The 26,508-nt window shown below is 44.8% G+C and overlaps 1 protein-coding gene and 1 long non-coding RNA gene across 3 annotated transcripts; one reads left to right on the top strand and one right to left on the bottom strand.

Moving 5' to 3' along the window:
- The first annotated feature begins 3,571 nt into the window (after window positions 1-3,571).
- On the top strand, window positions 3,572-15,969 carry LOC308661739 (zinc finger protein 75D-like). 2 transcript variants are annotated; one of them, XM_081316911.1, is made up of 6 exons: window positions 3,572-3,671; window positions 6,549-7,107; window positions 8,604-8,712; window positions 10,200-10,282; window positions 13,035-13,161; window positions 14,346-15,969. In XM_081316911.1, exons 2-6 carry the CDS (start codon window positions 6,781-6,783, stop codon window positions 15,350-15,352), a joined length of 1,653 nt encoding a protein of 550 aa, XP_081173037.1. In that variant the 5' UTR covers window positions 3,572-3,671; window positions 6,549-6,780; the 3' UTR covers window positions 15,353-15,969. The 2 variants fall into 2 exon arrangements, with proteins under 2 accessions (XP_081173037.1, XP_081173036.1); XM_081316910.1 differs by having other exon boundaries at window positions 14,343-15,969.
- Window positions 5,636-19,064, bottom strand: LOC308661749. Its single transcript, XR_014025014.1, has 3 exons — window positions 18,969-19,064; window positions 10,180-10,244; window positions 5,636-5,695 (listed from the first exon to the last, which is right to left on the bottom strand). It is a non-coding gene; the product is annotated as an uncharacterized lncRNA (long non-coding RNA).
- Window positions 19,065-26,508: the final 7,444 nt, after the last annotated feature.

The following is a 26,508-nucleotide window of genomic DNA, read 5'->3' as shown; positions in this document are numbered from 1 at the left end:
AATGCCATTGGAAAGTCAAAAGAGATGCTGAATGATTGTCCAATAAGCAAGGACCACCTGTTGGAGAGATATCTTAATTACCAGCTCTGGTGGTGCAGTGGTTAAAATGCAGTATTGCAGGCTAACTCTGCCCACATCCTGGAGTTCAATCCTGATGGGACTCAAGGTCGACTCAGCCTTCCATCCTTCCAAGGTGGGTAAAATGAGGACCCAGATTGTTGGGGGCAAGATGCTGACTCTGTCAACCGCTTAAAGAGGGCTGTAAAGCACTGTGAAGCAGTATATAAGTCCATGTGCTACTGCTCTTAATTAATAAAATATTTTCAGCAGCAGCAATTGACAGCAATTGGATTTACAAAAGATGCTAGTTTTACATGAAGCATTTTACTCCAAAGTCTTCAGAAGAAAATGCAATGGCCCCAGCCGTAAACAGTGTCCAGTTTAGAGATTACACTAGTAAATTATTCAGGCTTGAAAAAGCCAAGGGTGATTGTGAGAAGTTCCAGAAGGATTTCTTTCAACTGGATGGTCAGTGCAAATGTGGGTCTCATTTACTAAGAGCTAAGTGTGAAACGACAACAATCCCCCAGCTGATACGTGCTGTTGAAGTGTAAGCTGTGTCTAAAGAGGAGGAAAATCTTGGGGTTGTAGTGTAAAGCAGACTTCCCCAAACTTTTGGGGTTGGTGATCCAGAGGAGGGGGAGGAGGGAAAAAAGGGATGGTTTTGTGAGGCCACGAATGACTGTGATGCTCGTGCAAGTGAGACCACAAACGCCCGTGATGCTCAGAGAGATGTGTGAGCAGGGCTGCGAATACCCACAACACTCAGTGACATGTGAATGGGACCGCGAACACCCACAACGCTCACAGTGATGCGCGAGGGGCCACAACCCCCCCGATGCTCACATGAGCTGTAAATGCCCGTGATGCTTGCAATGACGTGTGTGTGGGGCTGCAAAGACCCACAATGCTTGCAGTGACACTCACATGAGTGGGCCCATGAACTGCTGTGATGCTCACGCGAGTGGGGCTGCAAATGCCCACAACACTCAGTGACACGCGAGTGGGGCTGCAAATGTTTGTGACGCTTGCGAGAGGGGCTGTGCTTGCACATGCACGCACCAGCCAGACACACAGCCTGGTGGCCAATAGGCCACTGCTCACAGGTTGGGGACCCCTAGTGTAGAGCGCAGTGCAGATACTAACTATATAGTAGCTCTGAAAAAGGCAAATATGTTAGGAATCATTAGGAAAGTTATTGAAGACAAAACAGGCATTGTTATTATTCCCTTTTACTTAACACAACCATATTTTAACACCAAACGGTACTAAGAAAGCAAGCTTCTCAACAGTCTTTCTGCAGCTGGGATGTTTCTAGTCCCAAGGGTGTTGTTTTTCAAGAAGCAACTGGACTTCCTTTGTTTTGCCTTAAAGACATTTCGCTTTTCATCCAAGAAGCTTCTTCAGTTCTGACTGAAGTGACTGAGTGGGTTGTTTCTAGTTCCAATTACTAAAGTTTGTTATTTTTTTTCCTTTCTCTTGTAACTTCAAATGTAGACGAATCACTCCAAATGGGTGCAACTTCTTGCCTTTTCTCTTTTTCTTGATAAATCCTCATTTCCCATTCACTCAGTTCTGATTTTTTTTATAAGCTCAAGATTTTTTATTCTGTGCCATAAAATTGGTGTCAATTCTTAGGAACAGGGAAATGTTGATTTTCCGTTATATTCCCAGTGAGTAATTCAGTTCGTGTTGTCTTATTATTGAGACCACACTCCTGCATTAAAATAGTTTTTAACTATTTTGTATCTTCTACTCTGTTTTGTCCTTTTAAAAGAATTCCTATTCACCCATGGAAATCAGCTCACCCAACACTTGTTTTCTCCATTGTAAATTTTACTTTTCTAGAATGTTTTTTTTACTCTACTTCAACTTTCCTCAATATTTCTAGGATTTATTTTTTGTTTTCAGGTTACCATTGTTTTATATCATGTCCCAGTCACCATTTTTATTTATATTCATATATCTTGGATCCTTGGAGTCCTAGTGGACAATTGCTTAAATATGAGCCAGCGGTGTGTTGCAGCTGCCAAAAAAGCCAACACAGTCCTAGGCTGCGGTAACAGAGGGATAGAATCAAGATCACGGGAAGTGTTGATACCACTTTACAATGCCTTGGTAAGGCCACACTTGGAATACTGCATCCAGTGTTGGTTGCCACAATGTAAATACTGCATCCAGTTTTGGTTGCCATTGTTTAAAGAAGATGTTGAGACTCTAGAACAGACATGTCAAACTCGCGACGTCATGTGACGTCATGCAACGTATTGGGACGGTTTTGCCATTGCCGGCAATGGGGTGGGCGCAACTTCTGCGTGATGTGTCCAGCCCGCGGGCTGGCAGTTTGACACCCCTGCTCTAGAAAGAGTGCAGAGAAGAGCAACAAAGATGATCAGGGGACTGGAGGCTAAAACATACAGAGAACATGTAGTGTATGCGGGTTTTGCATACATGTGAGGGTCAGTGAATTAAGGAGGTGGGGAGCTGGACAGCTCCAAGCAGGAACAGCGTTCGGCGGGAAGCCAGAACAAGGGGACAAGCGTGAGAGCAGGATTACTTTACATTACTGCTAAGCTTGTAAGCCGCCCTGAGTCTTCGGAGAAGGGTGGGATATAAATGTAATAAAAAATAAATAAAAAATAAAATAAAAAAAATAAAGGGATTGGCTGACCAGCCAGCAGGATGCTTGGATTATACCCATTGGCCAGGCAGTTACCTGACCAGGTATAAGTGAGGGCTCAAATCCTTTGTTTCCCAGTTCGGCCATGTTCCTCAATAAAACAAATTAGCTCCTGAACCTGTGTCGCCTCTGATTCTGGGTCCAACACAACAGAACAGTTGCTGGAATTGGGTATGAGAAGGACAAGATGTGACACGATAGCAGTGTTCCAATCTCTCAGGTTGCCACAAAGAAGAGTTCGGGGTCAAGCTATCCTCCAAAGCCCCTGAGGGCAAGACCAGAAGCAACAGATGGAAACACATCAAGGAGAGAAGCAACCTGGAACTAAGGAGAAACTTCCTGACAGTTAGAACAATTAACCAGTGGAACAACCTGCCTCCAGAAGGGGTGAATGCTCCAACACTGGAAATTTTTAAGAAGAGACTGGATGATTCCTAAAGCAAATCCCGGGTTAGCGTGTGGTGGCCGTGCACAGGGAACCCACTAAACCAGGGGTCTTCAAACTTGGCCCTTTTATGACTCTTGGACTTCAACTCCCAGAATTCCTCAGCTAGGTATGGTGGCTGAGGAATTCTGGGACTTGAAGTCCACAAGTCATAAAAGGGCCAAGTTTGAAGACCCCTGCACTAAACGGAGGATCTCCTGCAAAGAGGCTCCCCCTCCTTCTCCCCCACCCCCCTAAAATCCAGGACAGCCTGTACCAATGAGCCCGGAGGACCCCACGCCAGCACGGTCAAGGGGGAAAAAAAAAATCCCAGCCCCGAGCGTGCCCCTTCTAGGAAGCAGCACTCTCTCCCTTTAACCCTTTCTTGGAGGACGAGAGGAGGCTGGCCGGGGAGTTTGCGTTGCTCTCTAGCTCCGAAGAGCTCGGAGCGCGGATCCTTGGCTGAGCGCTTGGCTTTGGAGATCGGAGGCTTTGGCGTTTGCCAGGGTGAGGCTGGAGTTTGCGCTCCCTTTTTCCTCTTCATGCCACGCGAAGAAGCTTTCCTTTTGCAAAGCCGCTTTTGCAATTGGTTGCAAGGTTGGAGGCATTCGCCCTTGCAGCCTTAGAGCAAAATTGGGGGGCGGGGGGGCGAGCAAAGGCGGGGCGGGGGTGGTGGTGGAGGTAGACAAGGAGATGAGACAACCTTTATTGACATTTATTTTTAATAGGAGCACACTGGCCCACATTAAAAATGAAAATCCGTTGCCTACTGTCAATAGAAAATCTTATCTATCTATCTGTCTGTCTGTCTGTCTGCCTGCCTGCCTGCCTGCCTGCCTACCTACCTACCTACCCAGCTACCTATATCACTAGTCTGTCTATTTATCATGTGTATATGTGTATGTATATGTATATGTATATGTATATGCAGTGCTTTTTTTGTAAAAAGAAAAGGTGCCAGAACTCACACATGTCATACAACCCGCCTTGCCTACCCTACAAGGTTCCATCCGAAAAAGGTGCCAGAACTCCGTTCTGAGCGTTCTATGAGAAAAAAAGCCCTGTGTATATGTATATGTATATGTATATGTATATGTATATGTATATGTATATGTATATGTATATGTATATGTATATGTATATGTATATGTATATGTATATGTATATGTATATGTATATGTATATGTATATGTATATGTATATGTAGATCTTTGGTCATTCGGGTTTTTCCCCACGTAGAATTGGAGGTATCAGGGCAACGTTTCAACAAAATCTCATCCGTCATCCTCAGGCTGGTGACTTCAGCTTCGTTCTTCTGGGAGAAGTGTGTGATAGTGGCTGTTTTTTCTTCTTTTTTAAACTGCCAGAGGGGGTGTGTTCTGTGGGTGGAGGCTTGGCTGTGTTCTGATGGGGTGGAGGTGTGCTCTGATTGTATATGTGTATATGTATATAGGGACGCAGTGGCTCAGTGGGTTAGGACGCTGAGCTTGTCGATCAGAAGGTCGGCAGTTTGGCAGGTCGAATCCCGAGTGCTGCGTAACAGAGTGAGCGCCTGTTACTCATCCCAGCTTCTGCCAACCTAGCAGTTCGAATGCTCGTAAAAATGCAAGTAGAAAAATAGGGACCACTATGGTGGGAAGGTAACAGCGTTCTGTGTGCCTTTGGCATCTAGTCATGCCGGCCACATTTTATTTTATTTATTTTTATTTTATTACATTTATATACCGCCCTTTCCCGAAGGACTCAGGGCGGTTTACAGGGTAATTAAAAACCAAAAATACAAAAGTTAAAAACCAAGTTTAAAAAAGATTAAATTTATCCCTGTATAAATAAAACCCCAATTAAAATAAATTAATCCTCAGCCTGGGCCAGAGAGCTCGAAGAGCCAGGTCTTCAGGCCCCGACGGAATGAACGGAGGTCGGGGGCAGTCCTCAGCTCCACTGGCAGCTGGTTCCAAAGGGCAGGCGCCCCCACTGAGAAGGCCCTATCCCTGGGTGTTACCCGCCGGCAATCTCTTACCGGTGGCACCCTGAGAAGACCCTCCCTGTGGGAGTGCACTGGACGAAGGGAACTTGATGCCGGCAGCAGGTGTTCCCTCAGATATCCCGGACCCAAGCCATGACCACGGAGACGTCCTCGGACAAACGCTGGCTCTTCGGCTTTGAAACGGAGATGAGCACCGGCCCCTAGAGTCAGAAACGACTAGCACGCATGTGCGGGGGAACCTTTACCTTTTTATATGTAAATATGTGTTATGTATGAGTATGGGTGTGTGTGTGTTTGTGTGTGTGTGTGAGTACATACATATAACATACGTCGCGATACATCATGTGACGTGGCAATTTTGACACCCGTGCAGTAGAGCAACAAAGATGATCGGGACTGGAGGCTAAAACATATAAGGAACAATTGCTGGAATTGGGTATGTCTACTTTAATGAAAAGAAGGACTAGGGATGACAGGATAGCAGTGTGTCAATATCTCCGGGGTTTCCACAAAGAAGAGGCGGTCCACCTATTCTCCAAAGCACCTGAAGGCAGGACAAGAAGAAACTAATCAAAGAGAGAAGCAAGCTAGAACTAAAGAGAAATTTTCCTGACATTTAGAACAATCAGTCGTCCGTGGGAAAAATAGCCATGTCACTTTTTTTCAGTGACGCTGTAACTTCAAACAGTCAGTAAATCAGCTGTTGTAAGACAAGGAGTATCAATATAATAGGGCTATAGGTTAGAACACTTAATCAGTGGAACAACTTGCCTCCAGAAGCTGTGAATGCTCCCAACACAGGAAGTTTTTAAGTAGAGATTGGACAACCGTTTGTCTGAAATGGTATAGAGTTTCCTGCCTCAGCAGGGGGTTGGACAGGAAGACCTCCAAGGTCCCTTCCTAGTCTGTTATTCTATTCTATTCTATTCTATTCTATTCTATTCTATTCTATTCTATTCTATTCTATTCTATTCTATTCTATTCTATTCTATTCTATTCTATTCTATTCTATTCTATTCTATTCTATTCTATTCTATTCTATAAAGGTAAAGGTTCCCCCGCACATGCGTGCTAGTCGTTTCCAACTCTAGGGGCCGGTGCTCATCTCCGTTTCAAAGCCGAAGAGCCAGCGCTTGTCCAAGGACGTCTCCGTGGTCATGTGGCCGGCATGACTAGACGCCAAAGGCGCATGGAACGCTGTTACCTTCCCACCGTAGTGGTCCCTATTTTTCTACTTGCATTTTTACGTGCTTTCGAACTGCTAGGTTGGCAGAAGCTGGGACGAGTAACAGGCGCTCACTCTGCTACGCGGCACTCGGGATTTGACCTGCCAAACTGCCGACCGTCTGATCGACCATTAATGCTTTTTTAAATGCTTTGTTTCCTTTTTCCCTTAGCTCGGTTGTTGAAGAGACCTCTGGTTGTGTGCAAAGTTTCCAGTTTTCCAGGAAGAAAAATCCTCGTCTCCAGAGATAGCACAGGGCAGTTCTTCCTGCCATCCTGCTCCTATCAATGAAAAGTGTTTTGCAGATCGGTAAAGTCCTTTCAATTTGACCAGAACAGCATTTAAGCACAGCAAGGAAAGAAGAAGCCCCCAGTGTTGCCTTGAATGAAACTGCTGGGAAATTCATGGAAAAAAGCAATCAATACATCCTGGAAGGGGAAACTACCAATGGGGTTCTACAAATTCACTCTTTCAAGGAATTCGGCTACCAAGAGGCTGACGGGACCCGAGAACTTTGTAGCCGACTCCACCATATTTACCGTCAATGGCTAAAATTAGAAAAACACACGAAGGCTCAGATGCTGGACCTTCTGGTCCTGGAGCAATTCCTGGCTGTCCTTCCTCCAGAAATGGCCAGCTGGGTGAGGGAATGTGGAGCAGAGACCTGCTCCCAGGCGGTGGCTCTGGCAGAAGGCTTTCTCCTGAGCCAGGCGGAGGAGAAGAAGCTGCAGGTGAGTCCGTATAAGGCCAAAAGATGTAATTACGGGAAATAATGTTACTCAACGTTTAAATGCTTCCCTTCTGTAACTAATTGTCTATGGAGATTCTTAGTCATCCAGGCCATGGTTGTCCCAAAAGTGTTTTTTCAAGAGGCAAATGGACTACTTTGTTTTTCTTTGAAGATGTTTTTGCTTCTCATCCAAGAAGCTTCTTCAGCTCTGACTGGATGGAGGGGAATGGAAGTATTTATACTCCTTGCAGAGAGCTGGTCATTTGCATTCTTTTAGAGAGTTGTTGGGGCCACTTGGAGGTTTATCTGTGTCCTCAGGGTCACCCAAGTGGTGCAAATGGATGTGGAGCCTTCTTGGAACTGCTGAAAGGACAGTGTTGTAGACTGGAGATAGGTGTTCTGTACCAGCCTGCTACCGGCCCTGCAGAAAAGGCAGGGACATCCCCTCCACAAACGGCAAGAGGCTGGAACTACGCCTGCCAAATTTATAGCTAGAAAAACAAACAAGACACGAACCAAGAAACCGGAGCTTTAAGAAACATGAACCATCCGAGCGGTTGCCTTCAGCAAACCAGCCCTCCCAGACATTCCCCTTATATAGAGTTCAGGGCGTGGCTTCTCTCTGCCTCCTTCCGAGAAGCCCCATTGCCTTCCTCTGTTTACTCCTAATTGACAGCCTCCTGCGTCGGGCGTCCTTGAACAGGGCCAGCTGTGGGTCATCTTCATCCACACTGTCAGGCTCACACAGCTGGGTCTCCGTGGTGACCAAGTGGGAGGGGCCTGGCTGAGGGCTATCATCAGCAAAATCTTCAACCCCCTCAGCAAGGTCTTCAACACCCCCCTCCTCCTCTGAGTCGTCCGACCCAACTGCCGAACCCACAGGCTGACCCTGAATCACAACACTAGGTGATGTCGTATCCCTCTCCTTCTATTGAGAACAAGCTGTTCAGTTTTGACATAGATGGCCTTAAATGTGCACCCAAGAATACACCAAGGCTTGTCCACCCCAAGGATAAAATACCCGGACACAAACTGAGCAAAGTGGTATATTCAGTACAATGCAGTGAGCCATGTGCTGATCTGTACATTGGGGAAACAAAACAACCACTTCATAAATGCATGCCATAACATAGGAGAAAAAACCCATCAGGGCAAGATTCAGCAGTCCATCTGCATTTAAAAGGCAAAGGCCACTCTTTCGAACACAGCAAAGTCCACATTTTGGACAGAGAGGAACGCTGGCTTGAAAGAAGGGTCAAAGAGGCCATCTGTGTCAAAAATGAAAAGTCCAGTTGCCTCTGGAAAAAGCACTTGTGGGACCTCTATCTCCAATTATTATTAGGAGATTTAATTTCCGCTTTAAATATTCTGTTCTCTGTTCTGGAATCTTTCTGAGGACATCTGAAGAGTACAGCCCCTATTTTGAAGGGAGAGTGGGGTGTTGGAAACACTGGGCATTAATACACTGTTCCTTTTTCTCCCTGACTATTGTTTTAGGCTCAGGAGCCTTTCAGGGAGGTGACAATTGAACACTATAATAAATATCCTCAGGAGCTGGTCTTTGGTGGCATCCCCCAGAAGACACCATTTCTGGACCCATCTTCAGGTAAAGGAACGTTCTTCTGATGCAACAGACCTGAAGCGTCTGTACTGCCTGAGCTATTCATGAGCTTGGGGTGACACGATAACCGTGTTCCAATATCTCAGGGGTTGCCACAAAGAAGAGGGAGTCAAGCTATTCTCCAAAGCGCCCGAAGGCAGGACAAGAAGCAATGGATGGAAACCAATCAAGGAGAAAAGCAAGCTGGAGCTAAGGAGAAAATTTCTGACAGTTAGAACAATTAATCAGTGGAACAAGTTTCCTCCAGAAACTGAATGCTCCAACACTGGAAGTTTTAAGAAGAGATTGGACAACCATTTGTCTGAAATGGTATAGGATTTCCTCCCTGAGCAGGGGTTGGACTAGACGACCTCTAAGATCCCTTCCATCTCTGTTGTTCTATTCTTTGTTTAGATGAATAGAATAGAATAGAATAGAATAGAATAGAATAGAATAGAATAGAATAGAATAGAATAGAATAGAATAGAATAGAATAGAATAGAATAGAATTTTTATTAATAATAATAATAATAATAATAATAATAATAATAATAATAATAATAATAATAATAATAATAATAATGTTGGAAGGGACCTTGGAGATCTTCTAGTCCAACCCCCTGCTCAGGCAGGAAACCCTACACCATTTCAGACAAATGGCCATCCAAACTCTTCTTAAAAACTTCCATTGTTGGAGCATTCACAACTTCTGGAGGTAACTTGTTCCACTGATTAATTGTTCTAACTGATAGCCCTATTGTATCGGGACTCCTTGTCTTACAACAGCTAATTCAGTGACCATTTGAAGTTACAGCGTCACTGAAAAAAAGTGACTTATGGCTGTTTTCCATACCAGTGACCATTGCAGCATCCTCATGGTCACATGATCAAAATTTGGATGCTTGGCAACCGACTCATATTTATGACGGTTGCTGGGTCCCCAGGGGGTCATGTGATCATCTTTTTGCGACCCTCTGACAAGCTAAAATCAATGGGGAAGCCAGATGCATATTACACCCGTGTTACTAACTTAACAACTGCAGTGATTCATTTTAACAATTATGGCAAGGAAGGTCGTAAAATGGGGCAAAGCTCACTTAACAAATGTCTCCCTTAATGACAGAAATTTTGGGCTCAATTGTCATAAATCGAGGACTACCTGAACTTTAGCTCTATATGTAAGAAGGCCCTTGTATTCAGCTTTATTATTTATTTTATGTATATCCCACCTTTATTATTTTTAGAAATAACTAAGGCGGTGAACATATTCCACACACCTTCTTCCTATTTTCCCTACAACACCAGTCCTGTGAGGTGGACTGGGCTGAGAGAGAGTGACTGGCCCAAGGTCACCCAGCTGGCTTTCTTGGCTAAGGCAGGACTAGAACTCACGATCTCCCGGTTCCTAGCCTGGTGCCTTAACCACCCAACCAAACAGACTCTGTGATAGATTTTTTTAAAACATGTAATTACTTTTTTAATCTCTTTCTCAGCAAACAGAACAGCGATGATACTAGGTGTGGAAACATCTCTTCTTTCTGGTGGAAAAGGAACAGTGATTGCACTTCCAACTCAGGTAGGGGGAAGACCTTCTAGTACCAATGTGTGCTGCCCCACTCACTCACACGCATGCACACGTACCTGTGGATTAGTAAGTGTATTAATATTCCCCAGCACAGGGGTCGGCAACCTTAAACACTCAAAGAGCAGAGTTTAATTAAAAAAGAAATAGAGGCTGCTGTGCATGAGTTCTCTCTCTCCCTCTCTTTCTCTCCCTCCCTCTCTCTCTCTCTCCCCCCACTCTCTCCGATCTGCTCACCTGGCAAGCTGGCTTCACTCTGTTCTCCAACAAGCTGGCACACATTCTTATTAGGCTGGAGCTGCTACTTTCTGCTGCTTCCTGTGGAGATGCAGCAAAGGCAGGAGCCCCGCCCAATAAGCTTGCCAGGACGACTGGGAGCTGCAGGAGAAGGCTGAAAGAGCCCCATGCGGCTCCAGAGTCGCGAGTTGCCAACCTCTGCCCCAGTGACCCCCTTCACCAAAACCCAGAACTGTCACAATGAAGTCCAGCCACAAGCTGGCCAACATGGGTCCACAGGGCAATGGCCTAATAGTCCACAAAGCAATTAAAAGTTACTCAAACAAAATGACTCCACCAGGAAAAACTTAAATCTACAGTACACACAACAGAGCTCACATGGCAAGAAAAGCTCAGTGTCTCCAAGACACAATTCCAAACACGGTGTCAGTCCAGAGTGAAGCAGGAATCAAGATGACCAAACATACAGCTAGAAAATCAACACATTGTTTCCAGCAACACCCCCATCTGTCTGCTGTGATAAATAGCCAGCTTTCTGGTGCAGCCCATCAAGACGGGCGAGGCCATCTTCTCTCAAGTAGTCTGGCTGACCTTCTCTACTCCTGCCTTTTCTCTGCCCTGTGTGTTCTCAGATCAGATGCAGAGGCAGTTCTTCCTCCTTTTTGCTGGCTGTCGGCAGCTACAAACTTTCCCCAGCTGAAGCCTCCTCAAATCACTTTTGGACAGCGGTTCAGAGCCATCATTCAACAGTTGCTGACATGCCAGGAATGGGCTCAACCTCCCCTGAGCCGACATCTGAGGAGGAATCTCAGGAGTCACCCAAGGGAGACACCACACTATATCATTTCTTCAAAGGGAATCCTATTCCATCTTTAATAGTTCAAATCTCACTTCCAATGCTATCTCCTTTATTTTATTAGCTCCATCTAGCTTGCTTTTTTGGATCGGGAGAAGCTTCCAGTGCTCTGATGGGAAAAGCCATTAGGATGGTTAAGTCATCTGCAGAGTTATGGGACTCTTGCTACTACCTGGAGGAGATCTCCCAACAACTTTGTGTCGGTGTTCAGTGAAGTTCATTGACTAGTTCACTTGTCATACACAGTGCTCTGAGCAATTCATTGAAGAAACTACCCTGTTTCACCAAAAGGAAGGCCTACCCCCAAAATAAGCCCTAGTTTTGGGGTGAGGCACACACCTACAAATCAAGCTGGGGTGGGATTGTACAGCGGCCCCACGCGCCCTGCTCCCACTTACCTGGCAGCCAGGCCTCTCCTCACCACCCCATTTCTTCTGCGGCATCTTCTTCAGTCAGGCCCGCATTTCTCAGTCACAGGCCCCTTTCCAGAAGACCTCTGCAGCCAGGAACCAAGCTATGGATTCAATCCATAGTTTGGTTCTGCAAGACCTCTGAATTGAATCCATAGCTCGGTACTTGGCTGCATAGGCCTTCTGGAAAGGCCTGACTGCAAAATGGAGGCCAGAATGCAGCTGCAGAATGAAGTTGCTCCTTTGGCCCCAGAAGAAGTGGGCCAGCTGGGCGGGGCTGTCAGTGCCAGAGGTGAGTATAAAAGACATCCCCCCAAAATAAGACCTGTTACCTCTTTTGGAGGCAAAATGGTGAATGCTCCAACACTGGAGGTTTTTAAGAAGAGACTGGACAGCCATTTGCCTGAAATGGTATAAGGTTTCCTGCCTGAGCAGGGGGTTGGACTAGATGACCTCCAAGGTCCCTTCCAACTTTATTATTATTATAATTATTGTTATTATTGTTGTTGTTGTTGTCATCATCATCATCATCATCATCATTATTATTATTATTATTATTATTATTATTATTATTATTATTAAATAAGACCCAGTCCTATTTCCAGGGAAAAACGGTATTTTCCCAATGGGGAAGAGCCCTAATCTCTGATGCAGCAAGGTCTTGCCGTTAGTTGATTCCTAAGCAATGCAGTCACAAAATGGCTTCTGCACAGATTCTGCACAGTCATTGGGTTGAGGTTATGGAGGGAAAGTTGGAAAGATTCTAAGAGTTGTTTAGCAACAGGTCAGACTTGATTTAAAATTAAAGCCTGTAACAGATCCTCCTCTAAAATGAGATGAAAAGGGACTGAGACTAGAAGAAGAAGTTTCGTGTTATTGCTCCCTTGTGGCTTACCCGGGCCCTGACTTTGATCAAAACAAACTTTCTTCAGATATCTTCTTTAGTTAAGATCCGTGGTGGCACAGTGGTTAGAATGTAGTAGTGCAGGCTGATTCTGCTGACTGCTTGCTGCCAGCAGTTCGGCAGTTCGAGTCTCGCCGGCTCAAGGCTGACTCAGCCTTCCATCCTTCCAAGGTCGGTAAAATGAGGACCCAGATTGTTGGGGGCAATATGCCGACTCTGTAAACCACTTAGAGAAGAAGGCTGTAAAGCACTGTGAAGTGGTATATAAGTCTAGGTGCTATTGCTAAGTATCGTTCTTGAAGCTATTAATTAATTGGGAATGTTTTCTTTCTGTGTTAGGAGCCCATAACCTTTGAAGACATAGCAGTGCTGTTCTCCGAGGGGGAGTGGGCCATGTTGAATTTTGACCAAAAATCTCTATACAAGGACGTGATGCTGGAAAATGCAAACAATATGGTCTCCTTGGGTAAGGAATTCTCTCCTCTGAGCTCAAATAGTATTGGAACACATTAAAGATGTTGTGACTCTAGAAAGAGTGCAGAGAAGAGCAACAAAGATGATTGGGACTGGAGGCTAAAACATATAAAGAATGGTTGACGGAATTGGGTATGTCTAGTTTAATGAACAGAAGGACTAGGGGTGACATGACAGCAGTTTTCCAATATCTCAGGTTGCCACAAAGAGGAGGGAGTCAAGCTATTCTCCAAAGCACCTGAAGGCAGGACAAGAAGCAACGGATGGAAACTAATCAAGGAGAGAAACAACCTAGAACTAAGAAGAAATTTCCTGACAGTTAGAACAATTAATCCAGGGGTGTCAAACTCAATTTCATTGAGGGCCGCATCAGCATTGCGGTTGCCCTCAGGGGGCCGGGTGGGTATGGTCAGGGTGGGCGTGGCCTACTGGGTGGGCGTGGCTAGAGTGCGTATGGCCTACTGGGTGGGCGTGGCCAGCTCTACATTGTTCGTATCAAGGGTGCCTATGGGGGCCTGGTCAGGAGTGGGACAGATCTGAGGGTCTCTGGCAGAAGGAGGGTCTCTGGGCCAGGGCCAAGGCAGTGGGGGCCGTTCCCTCATTGTTTCCAGGATGGCTTCGCGGGCCGCATGAAACCACTTCGCGGGCCGGATCCGGCCCCCGGGCCTTGTGTTTGACATGTCTGAATTAATCAGTTGAACAGTGTTCCACTGGTTAATTGTCCTCCCTGTTAGAAGTTTCTCCTTAATTCCAGGCTGCTTCTCTATTTGATCAGTTGCTTTGGAGAATAAATTGACCCCCTCACCTTTGTGGCAAGAAGAGATTGGACAACCATTTGTCTGAAGTGATACAGTGTTTCTGCCTGAGCAGGGGGTTGGACTAGAAGACCACCAAGGTCCCTTCCAACTCTTCTCTTCTCTTCTCTTCTCTTCTCTTCTCTTCTCTTCTCTTCTCTTCTCTTCTCTTCTCTTCTCTTCTCTTCTCTTCTCTTCTCTTCTCATTCTCATTCTCATTCTCATTCTCATTCATCTGACCTTTTTATTAAGGGAAATTCCCATCTGTTATTTTCCTCACTTGTAGGAAGAGCTGAAATTTTCAAGCCACTTCTATAGAGATATTCTGCATGTGTACTTTAACCGTGAAATTTTCTTTCTTCTTTCATTTTGTTCCCAGCAGGTGGTGGACAACAGACTGAGAGTTATACAAAGCAAGCTGTAGAGCCTTCAAAATCAATGGAAACTGAAATCAGAGGAGAGATATTTGGAAATCTGTGGGGACCAGAAAGGCCCAAGGAAACCCAGTTAAATAGAGACATGGAAAAATCCCTCATCTCTCCTTATGCCTGCAGAAATGATGAAAAAAGGCATAGTTGGAACCTTCCTCTTACTTTAAACCAAGACTCTGACCTTCGGGAAAAAAGATATAAATGCATGGAGTGTGGGAAAAGCTTCAGCAAGAACAGTAATCTTAATGCCCATAAAAGGATCCACACAGTAGAAAAACCATATAAGTGTGCGGAATGCGGAAAAAGCTTCCGTAGGAATAATAATCTTACTTCCCATAAACGGATCCATTCTGGAGAGAAACCATATGAATGCCTGGAGTGCGGGAAGAGCTTCCGCAAAAACAGTCACCTTACATCTCATAAAACAATCCACACCGGGCTGAAGCCGTATAAGTGCACGGAGTGTGGAAAAAGCTTTAGTATGAACAGTTACCTTACTTCCCATAAAAGGATCCACACTGGGGAAAAGCCGTACAAATGCACAGAGTGTGGAAAGAGCTTCAATGGCTTGACTTCCTTTACCACTCACAAAAGGCTCCACTCGGGCGAAAAACCGTATAAATGTACGGAGTGCGGAAAGAGTTGCAACACCAGCAGTGATCTTACTTACCATAGAAGGATCCATTCAGGGGAGAAACCCTATAAATGCCTGGAGTGCGGAAAAACCTTCCGTATTAGCTCATCTCTTACTTGCCACAGAAGGATCCATACAGGGGAGAAACCGTATCAGTGCCTGGAATGTGGAAAGCGCTTCATAATGAGTTCTTCCCTTACGTGTCACAGAAGGACCCACACAGGAGAGAAGCCATACAAATGTTTAGAGTGTGGAAAAAGTTTCAGTCAGAACGGTCACCTTACCTCTCATAAGAGGATTCACATAGCAGAAAAAGTTCAATAGTGAAAGCTCTTCCGTGTCCTCTGTTCCTTTACGCCCAATAAAAAGATCATACGGATCCCTATGGGGATTCTCAGTCATCTAGATCATGGTTGCCCCAAAGATGCTTTTTCACGAGGCAACTGGACTTTCTTGTTTTTCTTCGAAGATGTTTCGCTTCTCCAAGAAGCTTCTCCAGCTCTGAACTGGACGGTGGGGGAGTGGAAGGATTTATACTTCTTGCAGACAGCTGGTCATTTCTTGAAGAGAGTTGTTGAGGCCACCTGGAGGTTTATCAGTGTCCTCAAACCTCCAAATGGCCTCAACGACTCTCTAAAAGAATGCAAATGACCAGCGGTCAGCAAGGAGTGTAAATCCTTCCATTCCCCACCATCCAGTCATTGCTGAAGAAGCCTCTTGGATCAGAAGTGAAAAGGAAAGAAAAACAAGAAAGTACAGTTGCCTTTTGAAAAATCACCTATTGGACAGTCGTGACTTGGATGACTGAGAATCTCCGTAGACATTGATAATAAAGGTGTTTCGTTGCTGATACTAGTTCATTATGTATTACATGTTATTGGTTTTTTTCTGGACTCTGCATAGCTGTAAGTGGATATGAAATAAAAATTGACATTAGTGCCAGGCAATTCCGGTTTTCTGAATTCATTCAAGATGCTAAACTGAGTATATGTTAGAGAGATTTGTGAAGATTCAGCCACACTGCCCTGCCTTCTTACTGTATATGCCACTCTGTTTTTAGCTATTTTATGGTGGGCTAATTTGCAAGACAATATTCTCGGTATATAAAAATATATACTGTTTTATGTATTCCTTGATAAGATTAAAAATGCGAATACCCAGGCATGTTAAAATTAACAAACTAAATGAACACTGGGATGGAATAAAAAAACCAAACAGTTTTTATTGCTAAAATATCAAGCTTTCATTGGCTAACTGCCAACATCAGGATGGAAACGCTGGGGTGGGGAGATCGCATTTATACTATTGGTGTCTGCACTCCGCTCATGGAGCGCGTCACTGGTCTGTTTGTTGAGGCTGGCCGTATTTCTTTGAGTTGTCATGCATCTGTTTTTGGGGGATGTAGTTGTCTCTGGGTATCTGTTGTTAAAAGTGAATTGCTGATAGTTCCGTGTATTGTAGCCATAGCTCTAGTCATTGCCTGTGTTCTCATACCAGAGGTCTTAAATGGTTGTTGCTCTTCTTCCCTGTGTTCTACATTGCAGGGTGGTTGTGTGTTGGTGCAATCTTGATTTTGATACAATGAGGCACTCTGTGAATGCTTGCACTGTTTGCCTTCATATCGCAAACGTCGTTCCTCTTCCCAATTCCTTAGTGCCTGGTATGCAGGGGGGAGGTCTATGTGCCGGTTGATAGAGGAGTGGTTTGAAAACCAAGGTTCCTTAAACAACTGGCCCCCTTTAGTGTTGTCACTGGCAATTGCCTCGGTCCCTGTTAGATTAAAGACGTGGTTGTGTGTAGCCATGTGTGCCCACACCTGTGAATGTTCTTGTCTTCTAATAGCGAGCTTGTTTTATGTTTAAGCTTCTGCTTTCAGTAAGAAAACCCCAACAAGAGGCCATGACACGTGCATACAGGTAGTCCTTAACTTACAACCATTCCTTTAGTGACTACTCAAAGTTACAACGGCACTGAAAAAAAAAGACTTGCGACCATTTTTCAACTTAACGACCAAGCCACCTATATACTCAAGGTCACCTGAGTAGTGCAAATGGGTGTGGAGCCTTCTTGGAACTTTTGAAAGGACTGTGTTGTACTCTGGAGATAGATGATGTCATATTGCTCCCCCCTCTGTTGAGAGAAGGCTGTTCAGTTTTGACACAGATGGCCTCTTTGACTCCTCTTTCAAACCAGCAGTCCTTTCTGTCCACATTTTGGACACTACTGAGGTATCCTGTCAGGTATCAGTGACCTTGAGGATACAGATAAACCTCCAGACAAGCTTCCCTTCTTGTTCCCCATTATTCCTTTGACCACCCTCCTAATAAATCATGCAGCTAGCTCAGACTCTAATGGCAGAAAGTGAATAACTAAAGAGCCTCTTGTTGCGGGAGAAGGAGAGTGCAAAACTTGGGTTGAAACTTAACATTAAGAAAACCAAGATCATGGCATCCGGCCCTCTCAATTCCTGGCTAGATGGGGAAGAAATAGAGGTAGTGACAGATTTTATTTTCCTGGGTTCCAAGATCACTGCAAATGGGGACAGTAGCCAAGAAATTAAAAGACGCTTGCTCCTGGGGAGGAAAGCCATGGCAAATCTAGACAGCACACTAAAAAGCAGAGACATCACCCTGTCAACAAAAGTGCGTATAGTCAAGGCTGTGGTCTTCCCAGTTGCAATGTTTGGCAGTGAAAGCTGGACCATAAAAAAGGCTGAGTGCCAAAGAATTGAGGCCTTTGAACTATGGTGCTGGAGAAGACTCCTGCGAGTCCCTTGGACTGCAAGGCGATCAAACCGGTCAGTCCTAGAGGAGATCAACCCTGACTGCTCTTTAGAAGGCCAGCTCCTGAAGCTAAAACTCAAATACTTGGCCACCTAATGAGAAGGAAGGACTCACTGGAGAAGAGCCTAATGCTGGGAAAGATTGAGGGCAAGAGAAGAAGGGGATGACAGAGAATGAGGTGGCTGGATGGAGTCACTGAAGCAGTAGGCGTGAGCTTAAATGGACTCCAGAAGATGGTAGAGGACAGGAAAGCCTGGAGGAACGTTGTCCATAGGGTCGCGATGGGTCGGACACGACTTCGCAACTAACAACAACAACCACTAAAAGATAAAAACTAATACAAAAATTAGAAAGTGCAGGAAAGAAAAACTAGAAATAAAAGTGAAAACATAAAATATAGTAAAGGAAAGGAAATATACAAAGAATTGACCTCCTGCTTCATCGCAAAAAGTATAAACAATTTTTAGTAACATCCACTTTCTTAAAATACAACAATTTATTCCTTTTTCCCCATATCCCAAAACTTATCTATAAACAAATACTTAAAGCCTTGATATTTAGTCCTGATGAGGAAAAGGGTTAACAGAGAAAACAACATACTCTTTTAATCAAATAAATCAACTTTATATTCCTTCCTTTTACTTTTAACAATCCAAATTGTGATCATGATTGGTGACATGAATTTTTAAAAACACTTAACTTGACCTACACTACTGCAAATATTGCTTCCTAGCAAAAAGAACTCTATAGCCTGTAGAATCTTTATTAATATGGGATTCAAGTCTTACTTATGATTTATGATCTTTGCTTATGGATAATGTTGGACTCAAAATGCAAACCAATTTCTGCCCTGACGAGAAGAGAAGAGAAGAGAAGAGAAGAGAAGAGAAGAGGAGAAGAGAAGAGAAGAGAAGAGAAGAGAAGAGAAGAGAAGAGAAGAGAAGAGAAGAGAAGAGAAGAGAAGAGTTGGAAGGGACCTTGGACGTCTTCTAGTCCAACCCCCTGTTCAGGCAGGAAACCCGATACCATCTCAGACAAATGGTTGTCCAGTCTCTTCTTACCACCTCAAAACCTATTTCAAAACCTACTTCAAATATATTTCAGACCAACTTCAGACCAATATACATGCTTTTTTCAGCCAGACATTATCGTCATACCTGTGGGATTTTGTAGATGTCCGACATGGTTGAAATCTGCTTAGACGTATCAGAATGAGTCCCTTCAATGATTGCCAGCAAACTGTTCTGCCTCCCACAGTGGTAGTTTGGAATATTGGTCTGTCCAGTTGAGAGCAGGTCTGCCATGGCTTCAGAAGTACTCCTCGCATCAAAATAATTGTCCAATAAATTGTAACCCAGGGTGATGTTGGCCAACATTTTAGGATTGTGGTTGATCTCATAGACGGTGAAAGGGAAGGACAGGATATTCCAGTACAATATTTCCCCTTTGCTGCAATAAAATATTTGCATTAGATCAGCCTTTTTCCTCTCCTAATTCTCTACCTATCAAATTCTTCACTACAGAACACCAACATCTTGTCTTGATATATGGAGCTGCCAGAAAGAAGAGGGAGTTGAGCTATTCTCCAAAGCACCTGAGGGCAGGACAAGAAGGAATGGATGGAAACTAACCAAGGAGAGAAGCAACCTAGAACTAAGGAGAAGTTTCCTGAAAGAATAATTAATCAGTGGAACGATTTGCCTCCAGAAGCTGTGAATGCTCCAATACTGGAAGTTTTAAAGAAGAGATTGGACAACCATTTGTCTGAAATGGTATAGGGTTTCTGCCTGAGCAGAGGTTGGACTAGAAGACCTCCAAGGTCTACTTTTGAAAGTCCCTTCCCTTCTTGCTGAACTCAAGGTCATATCAGGAATGGAATCTAACCATGGTTTCAACACTAACATAGGGGGTTACTGTATATTAAATTCTACATTGACACTGTCGCTATGGCCGTCCTTAATCTCAGCCTAAACTCTCCACAGTACACAATGGTTTTATTTTGGCATTAGCCTGTCCAACGTGATAGGGCAGGGTGTTACATCAGGCTGAATACAGCGCTGATCGAAGATTACCTTTGGGTTTTGATCCAATCACTGTTTCTTGATAATTATAAGGTCGGGATGTATTTTCTCTTGCCATGTGTCTGGAAGCAGGTGTTGGAAAGGATGAAAAAGTCTCTAACAAGTTCCATACAGTGAATATAAGCTTGAGCTGATCTTTAGAGGCATGAAGAGCCAGGAAAAGCTGTTAAGACGAGTATGTCATTTACCATCATCATACAACAGGGACTTGGTATGGATTCAGACTTCTAAACATTGATTAGGTAAACAATGTAAAAAGGATGTTAAGAGTCTAGAAAGAGTGCAGAGAAGAGCAACAAAGATGATCAGGGGACTGGAGGCTAAAACATACCAAGAACGGTTCCTGGAATTGGGTATGTCTCTAGTTTAATGAGCGCCTGTTACTTGTCCCAGCTTCTGCCAACCTAGCAGTTTGAAAGCACATAAAAATGCAAGTGGAAAAATAGGGACCACTACGGTGGGAAGTGCGCCTCTGGCGTCTAGTCATGCCGGCCACATGACCACGGAGACGTCCTCGGACAAGCGCTGGCTCTTCGGCTTTGAAACGGAGATGAGCACCGGCCCCTAGAGTCGGAAACAACTAGCACGCGTGTGCGGGGGAACCGTTACCTTTACCTAGTTTAATGAAGTGTAGGAAGCCAGCACCCCCTCCCCCCAGAGAATGAAATATTTGGGCGAATATTAAAAAGAGGCAGGATAGAATATTTTCCCTAAAGGAGAAATGAAGGGGGAAAAAATCTTAGACAGAAAGCTGTGCAAGCTTTCTGCTACAGGAAACCTGAAGAGCTGGAAGTCTTTAGAAATGGAGATTTTGTCTCCATTCAGAAAGATTGGGCCACTCTGTGTATAACCAAAGAGCAAACAGAGACTCCAGATAGGCCACACAGTTAGACAAGCCAAAAGTTGACAAGATTAGCTCAGACAAACACCTAGGATTTGCATTTCCCCTTTTGCCTACAGACCCAACCATGACCCTATGACCCCATAGGAATCGGACAACAGCCATTAGAATAACATGTTCTTGCCCAAAATACAAAGCCCAAAGAAGATATGAAAACTCACCCACTCTCAACTCCATTTTGTCAGCTGTCTCAGAACTACATGGTGTTATTGCTTCTGCTCATCATTGAACCTTTTTTTCCTAAGCCAGCCTCCATTTTATTTCCAGCATCTCAGCCTCCATTATATTTCCCATTATCTTACTCCAAGCTTGGAACTGGACCTGATTTTTCTTTCAACAGAAGGACTAGCAGTGTTCCAATATCTCAGGGGCTGCCCCAAAGAAGAGGGAGTCAACCTATTCTCTAAAGCACCTGAAGGCAGGACGAGTAGCAATAGATGGAAACTAACCAAAGAGAGAAGCAACCTAGAACTAAGGAGAAACTTCCTGACAGTTAGAACAATTAACCAGTGGAACAACCTGCCTCCAGAAGCGGTGAATGCTTCAATATTGGAAGTTTTTAAGAAGAGACTGGACAGCCATTTATCTGAAATGGTGTAGGGTTTCCTGCCTGAGCAGGGGGTTGGACTAGATGACCTCCAAGGTCCCTTCCAACATTCTGTTATTCTGTTCGGGTCACAGTAGAAGGCAGCCCCTGTCCAAACTGCTCTGAGCTTGGAAACAAAGCAAGGCCTATTTTATATTCGGTATAGGAAGCTATTAGGAAATCTTAGAGCTATCAACCAGACAAAAAAAGTAAAATAAAAAAATTCGAGAAATAGCAGGGATAAACTACAGCGCTTCTGTATTTTTGACAAATGAACTTCAGGGATAATTCCATTTAGTCAGCAAAAATAAATTTCATCTTCACTTCAGATTAATACCAAAAAATTATTTTATTACTGCCTTTGGCCAATCAACAAATACAGTGAAACCCACAATTGGATTCTCATTTTAAAAGAAATAAAATTACCTTGACACAAGAAGGTAACCACCACAACAAAGATCAGACTCTTCTTTTGACAACATTTTTTTAAAAATTGCAGCCATTTTAGTTATACTTGACTCATACCTGCAAGATAGCTTTAAAAAAGTGGAATAGATAGCATTACCATTAGATGGATTTTTAACTGGGTGACAAACCACACTCAAAGAGTAGTCATTAATGGTACTACATCTATATGGATGGAAGTTGTTGTGTCAGTAGCTTAATTAATTGGGTTTCCCCTGAAGCGGGAAAACCTGGGTGCAATTATTGGTTAGTGCATTTTCGGCGGGAGTTTCTGGGCCGGGGATTGGTTACTGTTCAAACGTATCTGAGTATTTAAGACAGAGTTCAACGGTTAATAGTCAGTTGACTTATGTGTATCAATAAACGTTCTTGTTCTAAACCTCACTGTGTCACTCGTCTTTCCGAACTCAACAATTGGCGACGAAGGTGGGATTGACGGCGGACCAGTGAAGGAGCGGCGATAGTCAGCTGCGCGCAAGGCGGAAAATTTTAAAACACAGTCAACCGCTAGATAGACGCTGTGGAATAAATAAAACTACAAATGGCACAAGTCGGCTCCCTGAAGGAGTTCGATCCACACTACCCAGAGGACTGGGAGGAATATGTAGGCCAGGTAGAAGGGTTTCTGCTAGTTAACGGCATAACCGACGACCGAAAGAAAGCCGCAGCTCTTTTGACCATCAGCGGCACACCCGTGTACCGGATCGCCGTCGGCCTTTGCCAACCGATGCCAGTATCCAGTGTCTCATACGCAGACTTATTGGCCAAACTGAAGGTCCACTTCACGCCGAAGAGGTCTGAATTATTTTGGAGACGGATTTTTGAAAAGCAAAATCAAAGACCTGGCGAGTCGATTACGCAGTTCGTGGCAGCGGTGAGAGAGGCGGCTCTGCGCTGCAAATATGACAATCTCGAAATTAGAATTCGAGATAGAGTGGTGCTGGGCTTGCGAGATGAACATCTACAAAATTGCATAATTGCTAAGCCCACAGGAGATCTGCAAGAAGTCCTCGATGAGTTGCTAACGTACGAATCAACGGGTAGTCGGGACCCCCCCCCCCGCAACAGCATGGGCGCTTCAACTGAAATTAATCTCGAGAGCCATGTGGACAGCGGGGAGGTGGATCAACAGTGGGAGGCCGATATAGCCGAAATCGCCAGAAGATTCGGTAAAATGGCGGCAAGACCATCGCGCATCGAAGGACCAGACCAGGGTCGGAGACAACAGTCGCAAGCACCGCAAAGACCACCAAGGGACAACCAGTCTAGACCGAGAGACTCGGACACCAGATGTGGAAGCTGCGGGGGTAACCACCCCAGAGCAACATGCAGATTCCGCTCAGCAAAATGCAGAATGTGCGGAAAAACGGGCCACATCCAGGCCATTTGCCGCAGCCGGCCGCGCGACAACCGCATCCACAAAATCGACGTTTGGGCCGAAGGTAAGGTAACCCCCAGTTGTCGTGGCATAGAGACCCCTAGGCCTAAGGCACTTCAATCCAACCCCGGGGAGGTGGCGCGAGTCAACCACATAGGGAAACCAAAAATTAATCACATACTGAGGCCTAAGTTAAAAATTGTAGTCCATTTGCAAGGAATTCCCTGCAAAATGGAAGTTGATTCAGGGGCCTCAGTATCAATAATTTCTTGTGAAACCCTGAAGCACATCGAACACAAAAGTGGTCACAAAATTCCACTTAAACCGACTAAAATCCAGTTAGCTGATTTCCAAAAATCTCCCATAGAAATTAGAGGAAAAGTCACCATTAGAGTTAAATATAAGGGGTTCAATGGTTCGTTGGACCTGTTAGTGACCGAAGGCCAGAGAACCAGTTTGGTTGGCCTTAATTGGTTCTCGGCCTTAGGAATTTGGGTTGGGGGAATAAATACGATCCATAGTAAGACCCTCAAATCTGTCTGCGATGAGTTCGCAGACGTGTTTGATGGGTCTTTAGGTAAATATAAGGGCCCCCCTATTAATTTTAATTTAGACCCTGCAGTAAAACCCATTCGGCTTAAGGCCCGGAGGGTGCCTTTTGCCCTTAAACAAAAAATCGAGGCCGAACTAGATAAGCTAGTAGGCCAAGGCGTGTTAGAACCGGTCGAGGGAGGCCTTTGGGAGACACCAATCGTCACACCCCTGAAACCAAATGGGGATGTGAGGATTTGTGCCGATTATAAAGCCACTCTAAATTTAGGAATGAAAAAACACGCTTACCCGGTCCCAACGGTGAAGCAGGTCCTCGCGACGATCCAGGACGGCGCCATCTTTGCCAAGCTTGACTTGGTGCAGGCGTATTTACAGCTTACCGTGTCTAAGGAAGCCGCCGAGGCCCAAACGATTGTTACCCACGAGGGGGCGTTCCGCGTTCACAGGCTTCAATTCGGCATTGCAGCAGCTCCAGGCATCTTCCAGGAGGTGATGGAGAGGACCTTAAAGGGCATACCTGGTGTATGCCCTTACTTCAATGATGTCCTGATTGCTGGAAAAACTGAAGAAATTTTAGCTGACCGGTTGGAACAGGTATTGGGGAAATTTAGGGATGCAGGGCTTAAATTAAAAAGGGAAAAATGTTTTATTGGAGTTAAATCAACAGAATTTTTAGGATTTAGAATAGATGAAAAGGGAATACACCCAACAGCTGAAAAAATTAAAGCAATTAAATTGGCACCTGAACCAAAAAACAAGGCTGAGTTACAAGCCTTTTTAGGATTAGTTAACTTTTATCATACATTTTTGCCACATAAAGCTGCTATTGCTGAACCATTACATAGGCTGTTAGACAGGAAAACCCCTTGGCAATGGCAGGAAAAACATAGAATTAGTTTTCAAACTTTAAAGGACATATTGTCTAGCCATTCCACAGTCACACACTTTATTGAAAACAAACCAATTTATTTAGCGTGTGATGCTTCACCTTATGGTGTTGGGGCTGTCATCAGCCACATGGATGACCAGGGCCAACAAAAGCCAATTGCATATTATTCCAGGACGCTTACCAAAGCTGAACGGAATTATGCACAAATAGATAGAGAAGCCTTAGCAATTGTGGCAGGTGTAAAAAAGTTCCATGATTACCTTTATGGTAGGAACTTTACTATATTTACAGACCACAAACCCCTATTGGGACTGTTTACTACTGATAAGCAAACACCTCAGATCATGTCTCCTAGGATGCTTAGGTGGTCTATTTTCCTGTCAGCATACTCGTTCTCCCTGAAACATAGACCAGGCAAAGAGATGGGCCATGCAGATGCCCTGAGCAGACTACCTCTAACTGACACTGAGGGTGATCCTGCACCTGAGGGGCAAATTATGTCTTTACACGAAATACCTGAATGCCCATTAACAGCGAGGGATATTGCGGCAGCCACTAAGAAAGATCTAATCCTCAACAGAATTGCAGCCTGGGTACAGGGGGGATGGCCCAATAAAAATCCAGACCCTAAATTCACACCCTATTTCAGGAGGAAAGATGAATTATCATCACATTTGGGATGTATTTTGTGGGGCAACCGAGTAGTGATTCCGGAAAACCATAGGAAGACAGTAATTGCAGAGCTACATGAAGGTCACCCGGGGATTGTCCGCATGAAGGCATTAGCTAGAAGCCATTTGTGGTGGCCCGGGTTAGACACAGCAATTGTAGAGTGCGTATCTGGTTGTTATCAATGTCAACGATCTAGGCCGGAACAAGCACACACACCAACTCACAAGTGGGAGGTGGCTAGGAACCCATGGTCTCGCATTCATATTGATTTCGCAGGGCCATTTCAGGGCCTGACATTCCTAGTTGTGGTGGACAGCTTTTCCCGGTGGTTGGAGGTTGTGCCTGTTAAATCTATGTCATCAGCTAAAACAATTCAGGTTTTGAGGGGCCTCTTTGCCACCCATGGGTTACCTGACGTAATTGTCTCTGACAATGGGCCCCAATTCACCTCTGCTGAATTTCAGGACTTCCTCAAGGCCAATTGGATTAGGCACGCGACTTCGGCACCCTTCCACCCTTCCACCAATGGCTTGGCTGAACGGAACGTCAGAACAACAAAAGACGCTCTGAAACGGATCATCCGCAGCAATTGGCAACAGAGATTGGCACAGTTCCTGCTGACGCAACACACTACACCTTGCACGGCCACTGGAAAAAGCCCAGCTGAAATGAGGTGGGGCAGACGGTTAACCACAAAATTGGACAGACTACACCCTGACAGAATACCCGCAGAAGCTGAACCAGTTATTCCAACCCGGTCTCTCAACATCGGAGACTTAGTTTGGGCCAGGAATTATGGACAGGGGGACAAATGGGTACCAGGGGTGGTCATTGACATAACGGGGCCGTTATCTTACACTATTGAGGGGGAAGGGAATAGAGTAATCAGGAGACACATAGACCAATTAAGGAAGAGGGCCCCTGAAATTGTGCAGGATAATGAGGGTCGGAACACACATACACATGATGTTACATTCAGTCCTGACCAGCTGGGCACAGCAGTCTGTGGGGATGGAGTGGAAACTCAAATCAGGGTAGCAGAAACAATTCCACAGCAAGGCGTTGCAGAATGGGAGTTGTTTCTGGTGGAAAGCACAGTAGTTTCCCATAAACCCCCAGCGGAACAACAACAACAACAAACCACTAACGTTGCAACATCAGAGTCATTGCCCC

This window comes from Vipera berus (genome assembly GCF_964194415.1).
Source record: "Vipera berus genome assembly, chromosome: 2".
Classification (NCBI taxonomy): domain Eukaryota; kingdom Metazoa; phylum Chordata; class Lepidosauria; order Squamata; family Viperidae; genus Vipera; species Vipera berus.
This window is presented reverse-complemented; position numbering and strand designations above follow the sequence as displayed.